The sequence below is a fragment of the Molothrus aeneus genome, chromosome 21, assembly GCF_037042795.1.
Source record: "Molothrus aeneus isolate 106 chromosome 21, BPBGC_Maene_1.0, whole genome shotgun sequence".
NCBI classification, from domain to species: domain Eukaryota; kingdom Metazoa; phylum Chordata; class Aves; order Passeriformes; family Icteridae; genus Molothrus; species Molothrus aeneus.
The window spans coordinates 2030754-2048662 of record NC_089666.1 but is presented as its reverse complement, the minus strand read 5'-3'; the positions used below and the strand labels follow the sequence as shown (position 1 = coordinate 2048662).

The window sequence follows — 17909 nt, the reverse complement described above, 5'->3', positions numbered from 1 at the left end:
ACACCCAGGCCCTCCTTGGACACCTCCAGGGATGGGCACTCCAAAACTCCCTGGGCAGCCCCTGCCAAAAAAATGCCCCCCTTGGAAATGATGTAACTTTCCTAATTAGTTTTTAATTAATGTTACGATTACTTGTAAGCAGTCCTCACTTTTAGCCAGCACAAGTTAACTTCACAGGCTCACACTTCTGTTTTGATCATTAAATCACTGAAATCTTGAGTTTATTAAAGGTAACCCTGACAAGCTTCAATAAAGCCAAAGGGATTTGAAGACTGGGCATCTGGGATCTCAAATTTATGGACCTTTAAGGACACTGGAACAAGAAGAAGGTACAGAGGAGATTGAAGCCTGAAAATCTGAGGATTCCCAGACAAGAAAAGGATGATAAAAGAACTGAAGAATGTGGCCCAGCTTAACATGAAGAGTGAGAAATCAATAACGAATAGTGGACAGAATGAAGAGCGTTATTAGAACCTATGACCACTGATTTCTTTGTTAAAGATGCGTAGATAAATGAAAACATTTTGTATTGATGTGGAGGCTGGAGCTCTGTCAGCCACACACAAACCCTGGCTGAGTTTAAATAAAATGCCTGACTTGCCAACACCACAAAAACAGTGGTAGAGACAATTTTGCAGGATTTTGGTAACTCCCCCACCTCTTTGAGCACGCCCTCTCTTTCCCTCCCAGTGCTTCCCAACGGAATTATTAATTAATAATTAATTATTAGTTATTCAGTTATTTAATTCCCCAACTTTTTCCTCACAGCAAATTCATTTATTAAGGGAATCGCAAGCAACACACACTGGGGGCAAAGGTGGAGGGAGAAGGAGGAGGAAGAGGAGGAAGAAGAAGATGAAGAAGAGGCCTGGCTACGGCGCGAAGTGCCACCACTGGAAGGCGAAGGGCCGGCGCTGGACGTTGGTGCCGCAGTGCACCTCGCCCAGGCTGCCGTGGTACGAGGACACGTCCTCCAGGAAGCGGCAGCACAGCCCCAGCGGCTCCAGCAGCGCTCGGATCCGCCGCTCCAGGCAGCACTCGCCGCCTGCCACCGGCCCAAATGGCTTGGGGATGCCCAGGTCCCTGCCCAGCACGATCATGGTGACCTGCAGGTGACACCAAGGGCACATTGGTATCAGAATGGGTGACACTGAAGGGCTTGGGGATGCCCAGGTCAATCATGGTGACCTATGGGGTGACACCAGGGGACAGCAGCATTAGAATGGGTGACACTGAAGGGCTTGGGGATGCCCAGGTCCCTGCCCAGCACGATCATGGTGACCTGCAGGTGACACCAAGGGCACATTGGTATTGGAATGGGTGACACTGAAATGCTTGGGGATGCCCAGGTCAATCATGGTGACCTATGGGGTGACACCAGGGGACAGCAGCATTAGAATGGGTGACACTGAAGGGCTTGGGGATGCCCAGGCTGATCATGGTCACTTGTGGGTGACACCAGAGGATGTAGGCATCATAATGGGTGATGCCCAAGGGCCTGGGGATGCCCAGGTCCCTGGCCAGTATGATCATGGTGACCTGCAGGCTGACACCAGCAGTGTTGGGATGGATGAAGCCAAAGGAAAGACACTGATCACCCTCCTCAGTACCACTTTTTGCAGCTGCCCTCCCTCAGGATTCCAAATCCAATAGAATTCTCCTTTTTTTATCATTAAAACATGCCTCACCCCTTGCAATTTCACCACTTTTTAAAAAAACCCCACTGCAAGCATCACAAAGCCACTAAGCTGTGTTAGACCTATGTTTATCCATGCCTGCCTGGATATATTTGCTTTTGCTAGACAGCTGGGGGGTTTTTTTGGGAAAACTTTGGGGAAAACGCGCCTCTCAGCTTGCAGTTTCACTGTTTTGAAAGGGTTTTGCCTCAAAACCCCAAAACCACCGAGCTGTGTTAGACCTGTGTTTATCCTGGAGATATTTCCCTTTTCTAGACAGCTGATTTTTCTTTTTCAGGAGAACTTTGGGGACTCATCCTGGCTGATGGAGCTGTTTTTTGGGGAGGAGCCAAGGGCGGGAACACCGCCCTGCCCTTACCGTGTTGGGGAAGTAGGGAACAGCTTTTCCCTGCTTGTCCAGCTTGAAGAGGGCCGGCAGGTCGATGATGTCCTCCTCCAGCAAGCCCAGCTCCTTCTTGAGGATATCCCTGTTCCAGTCGATGCAGCGCTGCAGGGGACGGAGCAGAACAGAGAGGGGCCCAAATTCCACCACTCCCAGTGGGGTTTGTGCCACACCAGGGCAGTCCCTGCCAGAAATGGGGGCTGTGACCCGGAGTGTGGGGATTACCTGCACGTACTGGTTCTGCTGCGCCAGGACATCATTGGACAGCACCTTGTTTATGGTCATGCGCTTGGTGTCTGTCCCCAAGTACCCTAAACACGCAAAACGCCCTCAAAATGAAGCAGCGCTGGCAGGAGCCTGGCTTGAGGTGAGGTATAGAGACAGAGAAAGCCCAAAAAGCCCCAAATCCCAATTTCCTGAGGCTGGGGTGAAAGCTTGGGAAGCTGACAGAAGGAAATCTCTGCCCATTGGAAAGAGCATTGGACATGTCCTGTCATTCATCCTCCTGCCCAGGGGAATCTGCTGGATTTCTCCAGAGCGTCCCCCTCCCATGGGGTCACCCCTGCTCTGGGGACAGCCAGGCTCCCACCAGAGGAACCCTTGGAGATACAGAGACCTTCTCCCAACACTGTCATGGATCAAAACCACAATGAAAGGGAAAAAACATGGTTCTAATCTAGGGCGACATGAGAGCTGCCAGCTGTCCTGCTCCATGCTGGAGCTCCATGTCCTTGGAGATATGGAGACCTTCTCCCAACCTCATCAGGGGTCAAAACCACAATGAAATGGAAAAAATCCATTTCTAATCTGGACAGGAGAGCTGCCAGTTGTCCTGTTCCGTGCTGGAGCTCCATATCCTTGGAGATACGGAGACCTTCTCCCAACCCCGTCAGGGATCAAAATCACAATGCTGCTAATCTGGGGGCACACAAGAGCTGCCAGTTGTCCCGCTCCGTGCTGGAGCTCCGCTGGCATTTCCAGAGGCTCCATCCCTGGCAGCAAACATCCCCTCTACGCGGAGGCCCTTATCCCTCCCATCCCACTCGCTTTCCCGAAATAGGGCTGGAGGAGGCTGGGGGCGGCAGGCAGGCATCCTGCTGAAGGACACCCAGCAGGGAAATGTCCCCGCGTGGCCCCGGCTGTGCCACCGAGTGCTGTCGCCTTGCCTTTGAACATGGTGGCTTCTCCCTGTCCCTCCTTCTGCTTCTCGCGGAAGAGCCGGTAGCAGGCGGCCGGGCTGGCCAGCAGCATCCGGAATCGCTGCGGGAACACGGCAGGGTCAGCTGCAGCCCTGCAGTGCCCCAGGAATCACTTCTGCAAAACTCAAGCTGAAACTCTTAAAATCGGGAGTCTTTGCTGTTATCTAGTGCCTCGTTTAACCCGGGGAGGGTTTGTGGGCCTAAATATTCCTTTTTTGAACCACCCAGGTCAAGGCTCGATTTCCCTGAGGGAAAAATTTATGTGAGAAGCAGCCAAAGCCATGATAGAGTGAAGAGAAATGATCTGAGAACATGTGGGCATAAATATTCCTTTTTTTTTGAGCCCTCCTGGTCAAGGCTTGGTTTCCCTGAGGGAAAAATCCACATCAGAAGCAGAGAAAACCATGATAGAGGGAAGAGAAGTGTTCTGAAAACATGTGGGATATAAATATTCCTTTTGGTTTTTGGTACCATCCTGGTCAAGGCTCGGTTTCCCTGAGGGAAAGATCCATGTCAGAAGCAGGAAAACACAAGAGAGGGAAGAGAAATGTTCTGAAAACCTCTGGGAGATGCTGAGCCCCTGCAAACCCCTGGAAATCTTAAGAGTGGAATTTCTTGGATACCTTTGCAGGCATCTTTTCCCTTCTATTTGCATTCATTAATAGCCCAGCAAATCCCGTTTTTTTATGCTCAGATCCCTCATTTTGGGGTGGGGAACGAAACCCAAGCAAACACTGGCTGGGGGTGCCAAAGGAAGGAGTTCTGGGGTTTTCCCAGTGGGATCGGTGTCGCAAAGGAGGAACTCTGGGGCAGCACGGGGGGTCTGGGGGTACCTTTTTGTCAGAGGTGGGGACAAAGTTGACAAACTCGTTGACATTGCCCACAGCCAGCCAGTCAGAGTAGAGCTCCACGGGGGCCTGGACGCACTGGGCGTAGAGGAAATCCCGCACCAGCCTGGTCTTCCTGCGGCCCGCGGATCTGGGGGAGAATTCCCATCAACATCTGCTTGGACACTCAGACTGAGGGGACATTCCCATCAACATCTGCCTGGACACTCAGACTGAGGGGACATTCCCATCAACATCTGCCTGGACACTCAGATTGAGGGGATATTCCCATCAACATCTGCCTGGATTCTTGGATTGAGGGGTATTCCCATAAATATCTGCCTGGAAACTCGGACTGGGGGGACAGTCCCATCAACATCTGCCTGGATATAAATTGTCTCTGAGGTGGAGGAGCTGGGAGCCCCCACCCTGCTCAGGCAGTGTCTGATTGACCCATTGCCTCAATTTTGGTGGTGTTTCAGAGCTCTTGTTGAGGCTCTGCTCACAAATCCGTGTTTTTCCCAAATCTGCGTTTCCCCCTCTCTTACGCGGGGAAGCTGCTGCCGATGAGGATCCTTCCCAAGGGATACTCCTTGCCAGCCACGGACACGGGCGGGCTGACCTCCACGTTCCCAAAGGAGTCCAGGCTGGCCACGGTCTCGAAGAGGGGCTCCTTGTGCACATAGCCGAAACTGGGGCCCTGGGAAAAAGGAAATGCCCTGAGTCCCCACTGCTTCCGTGGTGTGATCCTCCTGTGGGGTGGGCAAGGACAGCGATGGCGAGGGGACAGGAAAGGGGACAGGAGAAAGGTCTCGGGATAATGGAGCTGCAGGAATAATTGGGACAACCCAGGAGCAGAGCCCAGGCCTGGAGCCAGGGCCAGATCTCCTCTCATCCCACAGCCAAGGTTGCAGTGTCCCCATTAAGCAAGACCAGATCTCCTCGGTTCTCTAACAGCCAAGGTTTAAATGTCTACATTAAACCAAGGTTTAAATGTCCACATTAAGCAGGACCAGATCTCCTCTGTTCTCTCACAGCCAAGGTTTAAATGTCCACATTAAGCCAAGGTTTAATTGTCCACATTGAGCAGAACCAGATCTCCTCTGTTCTCCCCAGCCAAGTTTTAAGTGTCTACATTAAGCCAGGCCAGATCTCCTCTGTTCTCTCTAGCCAAGGTTTAAATGTTCACATTAAGCCGAGGTTTAAGTGTCCACATTAAGCTAATCAAGCAGCCCTGAGCCAAGTTCCTGGCTGGCTCTGGGAGGGAGGTGAACTCCAGCCCCTGAGGGTGACTCTTCCCTGGGCTAAGAGCCACCCCGAGGGCTGCACGGCACTTAAATCCCACTTAAGGCCTGATTTCCAGGATTTACCGTATCTGGGATTGGAGGAGCTGTGTGTGCAGGGGTAATTAGCACTGGGCTCTGTGTGCCAAAGCCTGAGGGAGTGTTAAAAACAGGGCAAAGCCTGCAGGGATGGGACCAAAATCCAACTTTGCCTGCTCTCCAGTTGGAGTCGACGCAGGCCCAGAGTGCACAGCAGCCCCTGGGGTGAGATCAGGTGTCCGTGAGGTTTGAGTTAAATCCCAGTCACTTATCAGGGCTGGGTTTCCATGGGGATAACCCAAATATACAGGTCAGGAAAAGTGAGCAGGGAGAGCTGGGGGTGCTTCCGCTCAGAAATTCCCATTTTAAACCCAGGGTGTTTGGAGACACTGGGGCAGAGGGAGCACAGCTTTCCTTGAGGCTCCCTGTGTGGTTTTGGGGTGCATTTTGGGGGATGGCCGGGATCAGATCCCTTTTTCTCTGGGTTCTAAGGGAGAGCCTGAGCACCAACCACCTGCTCCTGACTAATTTCAGTTTAATAAAACCACGGAGCCCGCCTGGTTTCAACTGTCAGGGCTCTGGTTCATCCCAGGTTTGCGGGTCACATCCAAGTCCTATCAGTTCCACACTGATTTTGAGGGGATAATTCCCTCCCGTCTCCTTTTTCCCTGGCATGGGCTTCCAGGGGCTCAGGGCTTGACCCGTGCCCATGGCGTTGGGCTAAGTATTCCTAGCTGGAAAATGAGATTGGAAAGGTCGGGCCGGGGATTAGGGCAGGCTTCAAAGCAGAAATTGGAGGATAATGTGTTAGCAGCTCCCAAGGCTGAAATTGCTGCCCTAAATATGAGGCAGAGCAATTCCTAAAGAGGGCAGATCCCCACGGCCGCTTGGCGGATTCGCTGGATGAATCCAGGACTGGATGTTCCCATGCCAGGCGTGAGAAACGATGGATTTCAGCGTTCCCCAAAGCCCCCAGCCTTCTCCAAAGGGACAAAAGCTGGGATTTGTCCTTGTCTCCTGTTCCTGCCAGGGCTGAGGCTGCTCCAGCACCCATCCGGGAGTTGGGGACAGTGACTCCGTGGCTGCCTGGGGTGTTCTGCCCTTCCCCAGTGTGGTATCTCCAAGGGATCGCCCAATCCAGCTTTTTTCCATGCTGGGCTCTCCCCAAACGCCCCATCCCAGACTTGCCCTGGCCCTTTTCCTCAGCCAAGGAGCCCACAGGGATGTTCTTGGCGCTGGCTGCATCCCCTTCTCCTCCGAAGAAGTAAACTGACCCTCTCCTGCTTCCCTTCCCTCTCCTGCTTGGAAGGTGCCGGGTATTACCAGGCACTGACAGGAAAGGAAAGAGCAGCCTGTCCTGGGATGCTCGAGGGGCAGAAATCCCATCCCAGAGCTCGGCTGGAGCCTTTCACTCCCAGGGGTGCTGGCTCCTCCTTTCCCCCTGGGTCAGAGGTTTCCCGGAGGGCTGGGATTGGGTGAGGCTGGGGGAGGAATGAGGGGGTGAGGCTGGAGCTGGGTGGGAGGGAATCTCCATGTGGAGCTGCTCTGCTCTCATTTTCCAGGCAATTCCATACACGGAGCCGAGGGCAAGGAGGATTTGGGAAATGGGAACGTGGGCTGGGCATGACCCCTGGGAGCTGCTCCTCAGGGAATGCCGGGAACACAGGGAACCTTCCCTCACCAGCAGCTCCTTGATGGGGAGTTGCTCCATCCCTCTCTCCCGAGGGGAGTCCAGCACCACTGGGAAGCTCTTGTGGGGAGCCTGGGTGTAGCCGAGCTCGATCTCATCCTGAGGAAGAGAGGAAATCCCACCTGGGGCACCAGCAGGGAAGGGTTTTCCCAGTTTTTGGAGCCCCCCTACCTGCATCCAGCGGTCCCCGCGGTTGATGTAGCCGAAGCAAACCTTCAGCTTGCAGCCGGCCTTGGCCACCAGGCTCTGGATCTCCTTGGTGAACAGGTAGTTGTCCTTCATGCTGGAGGAAAGGATGGAAAGGATGGAAAGGATGGAAAGGATGGAAATTCCCCGTTCCCAGCCCATCCCCAGGGCTGGTGGGGCTGGGGAAGCACCGCCTGTACCTGAACACCAAGAGGTTCACTGGGGCCAGGGTGTTGGGGGTCATGATCCATGGTGCCACCCGGAACACCACGGTGTCCGTGAAGATCGGCGAGTGAGGGATGCCCTGAGGGAGCCAAGCAGAAATCAGGGACATTCCCCACACCATTCCCCCCAAACACCCTCCCCTGGGGCCATTTTTGGGATCGGTTAATGGGATCACCCTCCGTTCTGGCACTATCCCAATCTGCTGGGTGCAGCCTCCCCTCTGCCCCATTCCCAGGAGTTCCCGGAGTTCCTGACCTCGGTCAGTGGCTCCAGGAGGCTGAGGTGGATGGACACCAGCCCCGAGAAGGTCTCGTCAGGGAAGCGCAGCCCCTCCACGAAGAAGTGGAGCTCGGCGGCCCCGCCGGGGTAGGGCACGGCGTGGAACAGCTTCCTGCGGCCCAGCACCTGCACGTAGCGCTGCCCGAAGAAGGGATCTGCGGGAAAACGGGAAAGCCGCAGGTTTATCGGGATTCCCGCCTGTTTCCTGGGGATTCCCGCCTGTTTCCTCGGGATTCCTGCCTCTTTCCTCAGGATTCCCACCTCTTTCCTTGGGATTCAAGCCTCTTTCCTCAGGATTCCCGCCTGTTTGTTTTCTCGGGATTCCAGCTTATTTCCTTGGGATTCCTGCCTCTTTCCTAGGGATTCCTGTCTCTTTCTTTGGGATTCCTGCCTGTTTCCTCAGGATTCCTGCCTGTTTCCTCAGGATTCCTGCCTGTTTCCTCAGGATTCAAGCCTCTTTGCTTGGGATTCCTGCCTCTTTGTTTCCTCGGGACTCCTGCCTCTTTCCTGAGGATTCCCGCTTCTTTCCTCGGGATTCCTGCCTGTTTCCTCAAGATTTCCTCCTTTTTCCTTGGGATTCCCGCCTGTTTCCTCGGGATTCTTCCCTCTTTCCTCAGGATTCCTCCCTCTTTCCTTGGGATTCCTGCCTCTTTCTTCAGGATTCCCGCCTTTTTGTTTCCTCAGGATTCCTGCCTCTTTCCTTGGGATTCAAGTGTCTTTCCTCGGGATTCCTGCCTGTTTGTTTCCTTGGGCAAGGAACTCCAACACTCCTGCTGTGCCCGAGGAGACAGGGCTGGGTTTCCATGGGGATAACCCAAATATACAGGCCAGGAAAAGTGAGCTTTTTTCTGCTTCCCCTCAGAAATTCCCTTTTTAAACCCAGTCTGGAGACACTGGGGTAGAGGGAGCACAGCTTTCCCTGAGGCTCCCTGTGCATTTTTGGGGTGCATTTCTGGGGGATGGCTGGGATCAGATCCCTCAGATCTCAGAGGAGATCCAGCTGTGAGAGGCACCTTGAAGCAGGAGTTGAGGGGCTTGGAATTTTGTCATGGACAGGAGGGATGAGGGAAAATGTCTCAGCCTTTCCTTGGGTGGAGCAGCCTTGGGAAGGGTTCTCATGGAGTTTCTGCTCCTCTCACAGGAGGACAGTGCCCCAAACTCTCCCTCCATGGAGGGACGAGCCTGAGCTCCACAATGGCACATTCCTGGCTGGGTGAGGGATTTAATTCCCAGAAAATAAATCCCGGTGCCACAGTGAGGAATGAGGAGGGGGTGTGCTCTGGAGTGTGCTGCCAGCATGGGTAAAGCAGCTGGGAGACCCCCACTTCAACACCCCAGCCCTGCTGGCAATGGGAATGATTCCATTTTCCGAAAACATCACACTTTGTTTATCTATCCTTATTTTTAATGGAAATTATTCCATTTTCTGAAAAACCATCCCAATTTATCTCTTTACCCCCTCTTTGTTTAACCCACCAGGAGTAAGAAACACTGAGGAGGCAGGAACCAAAAAGAGAAATAATTTAAAAACAGAGAAAAAAAGAAAGAAACCACGTGAAGTTTGCAGCAGTGGGCTCTGTTTCCCAGCACTTCCTGAGATTTATTCTCCCTCTTTTTACCCCAAAACAGAGCCAGCAGCTGGAGCTGCCTGGGCAGGGACGGCCTCACGTCCCCGGGCTCTCCTGGGAGCTGGGAGATGGAGCTGAACTCACCCAGTGGGAGGGAAATGAGCCAAAAGCAGCTTCTCTTTCACCATTTTCACTTCCCAGCTCCCACAGCTGAGGATTTCAGGTCTCGGGGAGCCAAACAAATGTTATTTATGTTTAAATCCTCCTTTTCTTAAAGCCACACTGGGCTGCTTGCTGCCACCCCTTTGCTGCGTGCCTTTGTGTCCCCCTCCCTCTGCTTGTCCATCCCCAGAGTTTTCCACAGGATGAAAAGAGGGAAAAATGTGGGGAAAATGGGGGAAAGAAGGGGAAGAGGCACTGGGGACGTGGTCTGAGGAGCGTGGAGAGGACAAGGTCAGAGATGGGAAGGAAAGGGCTTGTGGGGACCTCAAAATCATCAAAGAGGAGGAGGAAAGGGGAGACAAAGCAGGGGAAAAGGAGGAAAAGGAAGAGGAGGAAAGGAAGGAAGGGGAAGAGGGGAAGAGGAAGAAGAGGAAGAAGGGGAAAAGGAGAAAAGGAGAAAAGGAGAAAAGGAGAAAAGGAGAAAAGGAGAAAGGGAGAAAGGGAGAAAGGGAGAAAGGGAGAAAGGGAGAAAAGGAGAAAAGGAGAAAAGGAAGATGGGGCAGAGGAAGAAGGGGCAGAAAAGGAAGGGGGAGAGAAAGAAGGGGAAGAGAAAGAAGGGGAAGAGGAGAAGGAGGAAGAGGAAAAAGAGGAAAAGGAGAAAGGGGGAGAGGAAGGGGCAGAGGAGGAAGAGGAAGAGGCAGAGCAGGAGGCGAGGAAGGTCTTACTCTGCACATGGAAGACCCCAACTTTGTCGGCGTCACTGACAGAAATGGAGAGGACAATTTCATAGCCCCGGGGGAGGCGCTGGGGCCCCTCTGTCCTCAGCACCATCTGAGCCATGTCCAGCAAATCTGGGGGGAAACGAAGCAAATCGGGTGGGGGTCTCCATGTTCCCTCTGGGGTTTGGATCTCCTTCCCGAGACACCAGCCCAGGCACCCTGGCAAACCAGAGCTGGTGCCTCGTGGGCTGTGACCCAGATGCCCTTTTCCCATCCCTTCTCCCTGCCCTCCCTGGCACGGCTGGGCCGTGACCTCGGAGCGCCGCCGGGCCCGGCTCCGCGTGGGTTGGGTTTTCCAGGAATGGGTGGGTGGATCCCTGGCTGCTGGCCTCGCGCCTCACCCCGCACTCCTCTCACCTGTGTGGAGCATCCCCGGCCCGCGCTGTGCCAGCCCTGGAACCTCAGCCCTTCCCCGGACCGGCTGCCGTGCCCTGCCCGGCTCCAGTGGGTTGGCGTGGCGTTAATTCCACCGAAATTCCCACGTGGGAAGCTTGCTCAGCAGCTGGTGGGGAGCAGCTGGGTCCTGGGCTGGGTCCTGGGCTGGGTCCCTCCCAGGAAAGGTCACAGAGAGGGGGCGATGGGGATTTTGGGGACAGGGCATTTGGGGAGCCGTTACCTTCCTTGTTGAACACCTGCTCGCTGTCGCAGTCGGAGGGTGGGATGAAGGGGAACTCCTTGTCACAGCTGACCAGCAGGATGGCCCCGTGTCCCTCTGGTCCCCAGGCCCAGCTTGCCTAAAGCACCCCTGGGGCTCAGCGGGCTCAGGACCCACCAAGCCCATGGATTTTCTGTGGATGGGGGAGGCCGGGTACCTTGTTGGGGCTGTTCCTTTCCACCACTCCATCCCGATCCGCGTCCACATCCAGGGAGATCCCTGGGGGGACAGAGCTGCCTCATCCCAGGCACGGCGAGGGGATCGGGTGCCAAACCCCCAGAGCCAGCAGATCTGGGTTTGCGGTCCCCAGCCCTGCCCTCCTCCAGACATGAGGGGACAGGGATGGACTCCCGGAGCTCCGGACTCACCGACGCCGGTGAGGAACACCCCGGCTTGGTTGATGGGCTTCCCTCCCTCTGCGTAAAAGCTGACGGTGACCTGCAAACCCCAAACCCTGCATTGGGGCAGGATGTTCTCCCTCCATGGAGGTCCCGCTCCGGGGATCCCTCTCCTCACCTTGTTGTCGTTGACCTCGGAGCTGGCCCGGCTCATGCTGAACCTCAGCACCGTCCCCTCCTCCAGCGGCCACCGCGCGCCGGTGCTGGACACGGCCTCGGGCTCGGCGCGGCCGCGGAACAGCACGTCCACGCTGACCCCTTCCGTGTGCTTCACGCCAAAGGCCACGGCCCCGGCGGGGGCCGCCCTGCCAGAAACACCCGGAATTCTCAGGGATGTGCAGGGCCAGCGCGGCGTTCCCACCGGGATTCATTCCACTGCCCTGAGCGCGGCCAAGACCGGGCACGCCAGCGTCTCCACGCTCACCACCGGCACCTTCCTGCCCTGCTCCTGCCTGGGAACTGGAATTTACCTGGGTTTAGGCCCGGCTTAGCCCCGTGAGGGTTTGCAGCCATCGCTGTGGATAAGGATCTGTAATAATCCCGACCAGCCTGGGTTCTCACTTCCATGGAGAAATCCCGGTTCATTTTCCAGCATGGTGTTTAACAGCTCCTCAAAACACCGCGGCCATCCCCCGAGAGGCTCTTCCATGGGAAACTCTCATTTTGGGGGATTTCATCCAGCCCCAAAGCTGCCAGTGCTGCCCTGCTCCCAGTCCAATGTGCCCTTGCTCTTCCCCTCTCCTTTTCCTGAATTTCCCTGCCTTTCCAGGTTATTATTTTTGGGCTCTTTGCCCCGACACCCGAGACCTCGCGTTGATCAGGTTTCTTGGATGCCGCTGGTCCCACCAAACCCGCACCCTTGGCGAGGGGGGAGGAAATCCGAGCGCTCCTTTGCTCCTGCCTGGGTGTTCCTTAAATCCTTCAATTGCTTTTAATTACACATGGAAAAACTGGTTTGGTTTCCTGGTTTCTTGGATCTGGGGATCCCGCTGGGAAGGGATTTGGCCTGGAGAGGTGCCAGGGGAGCTGGAGCTGCACTGCTTGGCTTGACTGTCGAGGCTGGGATTTGCAACAGCAGCAGCAACCAGAATTGAGCCTGGAATGAGCTTTTCACCTTCTTTTTCCCTTGGGGGGAACAATTATCCTGAAGTTCAGTGTTGGGTTTGTTTTAGGGAAGCGGGGTTGGCGCTGTGGGGATTTCCCACTTTCCCAAGGTTTTGGTCAAGAGGTTTCGTGTTCTTCCCTTACTTTGCAGTCCCTCCCCAGGCTCTTGCTCATCTCTCTGCTCTCCTCACCTCCCTGAGGTGCCCCTGGATCTGCTGAGCCCAGCGGGTCAGACCCACCCTGGGCTGGGGTAAATACAGGGGTGCTCAAAGCTTTCCAGGGATTTGTGCAGCTCTGCAAAGCCCAGGGAGGGTTTTGCCCACAAATTGCATCAAAACGGTGTCGGGGCTGTGGGTTTGGGAAAGCAGAAGGGAAAACAAAAAGCAGGGATTCCCAGAGGGATAAACAGGAGGGAAAGGTGAGGAGGAAGGTGAAGGTGGAGGGGAAGAGGAAGTTTTGGGGGTCCCACTCATCTATGGACATCAGTGTGGCTGCCCCAGAAGCTCTGGGGTTTGGGAAAGCAGGAGGAAAAAGGAGGAGCAGGGATTCCCAGAGGGAAAAACAAGGGGAAAAGCAATGAGAAAGGTGGAGGAGGAAAGGAAATTTTGGGGGTCCCTCTCACATATGGGCATTGGTGTGGATGTGGCTGCCCAGCAGCTCTGGGGTTTTGGAAAGCAGGAGGAAAAAGGAGGAGCAGGGATTTGTAGGAGGCAAGATGAGGAGCAGGGATTCTCAGAGGGAAAAACAGGGTTGAAAGGTGAGCAGAAAGGTGGTGGAGGAGGAGGAGGAGGAGGAGGAGGAGGAGGAGGAGGAGGAAAGGAGGTTTTGTGGGGGTCCCTCTCACCATGGGCATCAGTGTGGATGTGGCTGCCCAGCAGCTCTGGGGTTTGGGAAAGCAGGAGGAGAAACGAGGAGCAGGAATTTGCAGGAGGAAAAGCAGGGGGAAGGTGGAGCAGCAGGAGGAGGAGGAAGGGGAGTTTTGGGGTCCCTCTCACCCGAAGACGTCGGCGCGGACGTGGCCGCCCAGCACGCACAGGGCCTCGATGCGGTTCCCGTGCTGCAGCCGCAGCGTGCGGGGCTCCCCCGGCATCTCCCCGGCCATGGGCACCGGCACCGGCCCCGGGAGCTGCCCCGCAGAGCCCTCGCGGCCGCTGCTGCTCCTTCCCCCGGCCCGGCCGCCCTCCTCCTCCTCGCGGGGCTGGCGGGGCTGGGATGGCAATGGGAGCGAGGGGGCGGCTGGGCTGGACCTGTGAGACCTCTGAAAGTGATCCGGGGGAGGGAGGGACAGGGGAGGATGGACAGAGATGGACGGGGATGGACAGGGGAGGATGGACAGAGATGGACAGGGAGGGAGGGATGGACAGGGTGGGAGGGCAGGGATGGACAGAGATGGACGGGGAGGGAGGGATGGACAGGGTGGGAGGGAGGGATGGACAGGGTGGGAGGGAGGGCAGCTGGCCCCAGCCCTGGGCAAGGAGCTCCCCCAGCTGTCCCCAGCTCCCGGTCTCTCCTCACCTCCCTGACCCCAGCCTGGGATCCCCAACGCGGATTTGCGGCATTTTGGGATCTGGCCGCATCCCTGGGGTGCACTTCACCCTCTCCTTCTGCTCTCTAGGGAAAATCCCTGCGTGCTCCCGCTTTCCCAGCCCTGAGGCAAGAGCAGAACTCTCCTTTTTTTTTTTTTCCCCTGCTCATTTTCAAAGGGAAGCTGGGAGCAGTGGCTGCGGAAGGGAGCTCGGAGCTGGTTTGTTCCCCCCGGGCCGCTCCGGAGCGCGTCAGGAGCGGTTCCCGCCCACGCGGGGTTTGCATCGTTTGTGAACACCCAGCTAAATATTCATTTTCCAGCAAAAACTGCTGCCCCAGATTCTGGAAGCCACAAGCAATTAGCGAGCAGCAGCAGAGCTCAGGAGGATGTTCCTTCTTTCCATCCCTCTCGGGCTTCCCTTTTCCAGCCCCAGCTTCCCTCCACGGCAATGGAAGTTCCTGGGATTCATAGGGATCATCCCCACGCTGCCATTCCCCCATGGAAAAACAGAGAATGGTGTGGGATTTAAAGTCCTTCCAGCCCAAATCATTCTGGGATTGTGCTGGGGAATATCCTGGATGGATATTCAGGCCAGGAGCTGGGACATTCAGGGCTAGCTCCACGTGGGAATCTGATCTAAATTGAGATAATTATCACTGGAATTGGGATCATTTCCATTGGAATTGAGGGGTGGGAAGGGCTGGGGAATGGATATTCCTGGATTTTTCAGGGATCATCCTCTCCCTGGAATCTCCCCATGGAAAGAGGGGAATGGGATGGGATTTAAAGCCCTTCCAGCCCAAATATTTCCAGGATTGTGCTACAGAATATCCCGGATGAGCATCCGGGCCAGGAGCTGGGAAGTTCAGGGCTGGGAAAACAGGGAATCGGAGTTAATCGAGACAATTTCCACTGGATTTGGGATCATTTCATTGGAATTCGGTTTTCCCGTGGATTTGTCCCGCGGCTGTACCGGGAGCCGGAGGGATCCCGGTTTATCCCTGGATCTGTCTCGCGGTTTCCCGGTGAATCCCGAGGCGCTCCGAGGATTCCCGGGGGTTTTTAACGCCCAGACCGGACCGGGAGCTTCTGTGCCCGAGCCTCCCTCTGCCGGGACAGCGCTGCCCGCCCGAATTCCCAGGAGCTGGGAGCAGATCCCAGCCCGGAGCTTGGGAGCGGCCCCCGCTCTCCATTCCCGAGGTTTTCCCGGAGCTGGAGCTCGGGGATTTGCTCACTCCGGGTGCCCGGGGGTCGTTCCGGCTCCGCGCTGCAGGCTCGGAATTCCGGGGGTGGGAGGGGAACGTTCCCCGCAGCGCTCCGGGCTGACCTTTCGCCTTCGGGAGCTGCCAACAGGTGCCCGTGCCAGGCCGGGCGCTGCCCGCTCCTGCCCGGGATTCGGGAATTCGGGAATTCAGGAATTCGGGATGGAGGCGCTGGGGCAGAGCCGGGGCAGGGCTGGGGCTTTTCGCTCTTCTGCTTTTCCAGGACGCTTCGCTCTGGGATCAGCAGCTCCGGAGCCTCCCTGCGTGCAACCGCCTTGGTCTGGGGCAGAGGAAGGGACGGAGCGAGTTTTGGGGTGCTTGGGCATTCCGAGTGTTTTCCACGCTCCACACCAACCCAAATTCTGGGTTTTCCCAGAATTTTTTCCCGCCCCCGAATCTGCCTCCTGCTCTTTTTCCCTGGCTCCCAGACGGGATGGGGGATGCTTCAGCCAAAAAAAACCCTAAAGAAATCTAAAAAAAACCTAAAGAAACCCTAAAAAAATCTAAAGAAACCGTAAAGGAAACTCTAAAGAAACCCTTCAGGAGCCTCAAGCCCTGCCGAGCCCGGCGGGGTTTGATAACTGGTTCGATGTCTCGCCCGGCTCAGGTAATTAGGCTGACACGGCTCGTAAAGGTTCCTGCCTGCAATTCTGCATGCAGGGTAATTAACCAGCTGTAATTAACAAGCTGTAATTATCGGCTTAGAGAGATTATCGAACTTTCCTTGGCAGAGTGGTGCTGCAGGATGGGCGAGGAGCAACGCCCCGGAGGGATCCGACTGTTCCTGGGGGCGTTCGGGGGGCTTGGGATGGACTGGGATTGGGGAAAAGGAGCTGGGATTGGGGAAAAGGAGCTGGGATTGGGGAAAAGGGGCTGGGATTGGGGGAAAACTGGAATTGGGGCAAGAAAGAGCCTGGGATTGGGGAAAAGGGGATTGGGGAAAAGGGGCTGGGACTAGGGAAGGAAAGAGGTTGGGGTTGGGGAAAAGAGGCTGAGATTGGGGGGAAACTGGAATTGGGGCAAGAAAGAGCCTGGGATTGGGGAAAGTGGCTGGGACTGGGGAAGGACAGAGTCTGGGTTTGGGGCAAAGCCAAAGGCACCCCCAGAGCAGGCTGCCCAAGCTCCCTGGTGTGATGGACAGGCGGGATCCGTCTGTCATGTGCCACTTTCCCAGGACAGGCTGTAATTAGGGAGAAGCGCTGAGCTCCAGCCGGGCCGGGTGGCTCCAAACCCTGCTGTCCCCGAGCACGGCCCGTCGGAGCCGATGGCAGCTGCAGGAGGAAGAGGAGGGAGCGCAGGTTCCGCCCAAACCCTGCCGGAGCTTGGGGCTGGGCGAGATCCGCGGCGGCTCAGAACGGGCTGGGACTGAGCTGCAAAACCCACCCGGAAGGTTTGGGCCCTCCGTGCCCAGGGGTGCAATCCCACTGGATTTTGGGGAGCTCCCCTCCCCAGAGTGCCCCAATCCCGCTGTCCCAGCCCCAGGTGTGCTCCCGTACAGCCCCAGGTGTGTTCCTGTCCATCCCTCGGCCCAAACCAGCCGAGCAGGCTCGGGGCACAGCCCCTGCCCAGTATAAACCAGTGCAACCAGCAGCCTCCAGTGGGGAGCCCGCCCCTCTGGGGCCACTCCACCATTCCAGCTCCCAGTCCAGGGATCCACCAGGTCTTGTGCTTCCAGGAAGGCCTGGAGAGCCAACACCATTCCCAGCAGGAGTTTGGGTGGTGCTGAGCTGTGGAAAATGGGTTTTTATCCAAAATCTCCAGCGAGTGAGGCCTGGGAGAGCCTGGAAATGCCACCAGCATTCCCTGCTGGAGCATCCTGGCTGCTCCTCTGGGCCCCTCTAATTCCTGAAGCTGTTCTGGGGTATGAGACACAGAGCTGGGGGTGGTTGCTGCAGTTTAAGTGGGAGGGAGCCCTTTCCCGGAGCCCTTTCCCAGATCCCATTCCTGGAGCCTGGCTGGGCTCATCCCAGCAGTTTGATCCCACAGGGAATTCCCTGCTCTGGCAGCTGAGGATGTGCAGCTCGGTGCAGTGCTGGCCCGGGCTCCTCTGAGCCCTGCCCGGCTCCCCTGGGCCTTTTCCTGCTGCTCCCCACGGGGTTTGGCCCTTCCCAGCCCTCTCCTTCCTATTCCCTGTCCCAAACACATCCTGACCTTCCCATTCCCCATTCCCAATACATCCCATCCTTCCCATTCCCTGTCCCAAACACATCCCACCCCATTCCCTGAGGATGAACCGTTGGAATTCTAGATGCTGAGACCTTTAAACTTTTGTACTACAAACTCTAACTCAAGGAAACACTGCATTTAACCTAAAGCTGAAAAGAAAGCTTCCAAAATTTAATAACACTAAGATTATGAGTGTATAGTTAATTAAAAGTGTATAATATCACAGAGTAGGAAACTTAAAATTTAAAGTTTTAAAATATAGTAATATTTATAAAGTAAAATAAAAGGGACCCTCTGGAGCAGGCAGGGCTCCCTCCCTCCCTCCCTCTCCAGCCAGGTTTCCCCGCTCCCAGGCAGGCAAATCCTCTGGGATGGGATGGCCTGGAGAGCGATGGATATCTGTGGTACAGCTTCCAGCAAAGGGGATCCTTCCCGTGGGACCTTGGCCTGGAAACCTCCATTCCCCTGGAGCTCGAGGTCCAA

At 55.9% G+C, this 17909-nt stretch overlaps 1 protein-coding gene across 1 annotated transcript; it reads right to left on the bottom strand.

Annotated features, from left to right (window-relative positions):
* Window positions 1-411: 411 nt before the first annotated feature.
* Window positions 412-13575, bottom strand: LOC136565368 (protein-arginine deiminase type-2-like). Its single transcript, XM_066563920.1, has 16 exons — window positions 13469-13575; window positions 11488-11674; window positions 11340-11409; window positions 11129-11190; window positions 10933-11050; window positions 10263-10388; window positions 7784-7962; window positions 7504-7607; window positions 7289-7400; window positions 7109-7216; window positions 4654-4805; window positions 4112-4256; window positions 3246-3339; window positions 2305-2390; window positions 2056-2184; window positions 412-1106 (listed from the first exon to the last, which is right to left on the bottom strand). The coding sequence occupies exons 1-16, from the start codon at window positions 13573-13575 to the stop codon at window positions 873-875; spliced, it is 2013 nt and encodes a 670-aa protein (XP_066420017.1). The 3' UTR covers window positions 412-872.
* Between the last annotated feature and the right edge of the window lie 4334 nt (window positions 13576-17909).

Coding starts and splice junctions, on each gene's coding strand:
- LOC136565368 (XM_066563920.1), bottom strand. CDS start 13,575: ATGGCCGGGGAGATGCCGGGGGAGCCCCGCACGCTGCGGCTGCAGCAC. Junction 7,608..7,783: donor TCCTGGAGCCACTGACCGAG/GTCAGGAACTCC, acceptor TGGCTCCCTCAG/GGCATCCCTCACTCGCCGAT. Junction 7,217..7,288: donor GCGGGGACCGCTGGATGCAG/GTAGGGGGGCTC, acceptor TCTCTTCCTCAG/GATGAGATCGAGCTCGGCTA.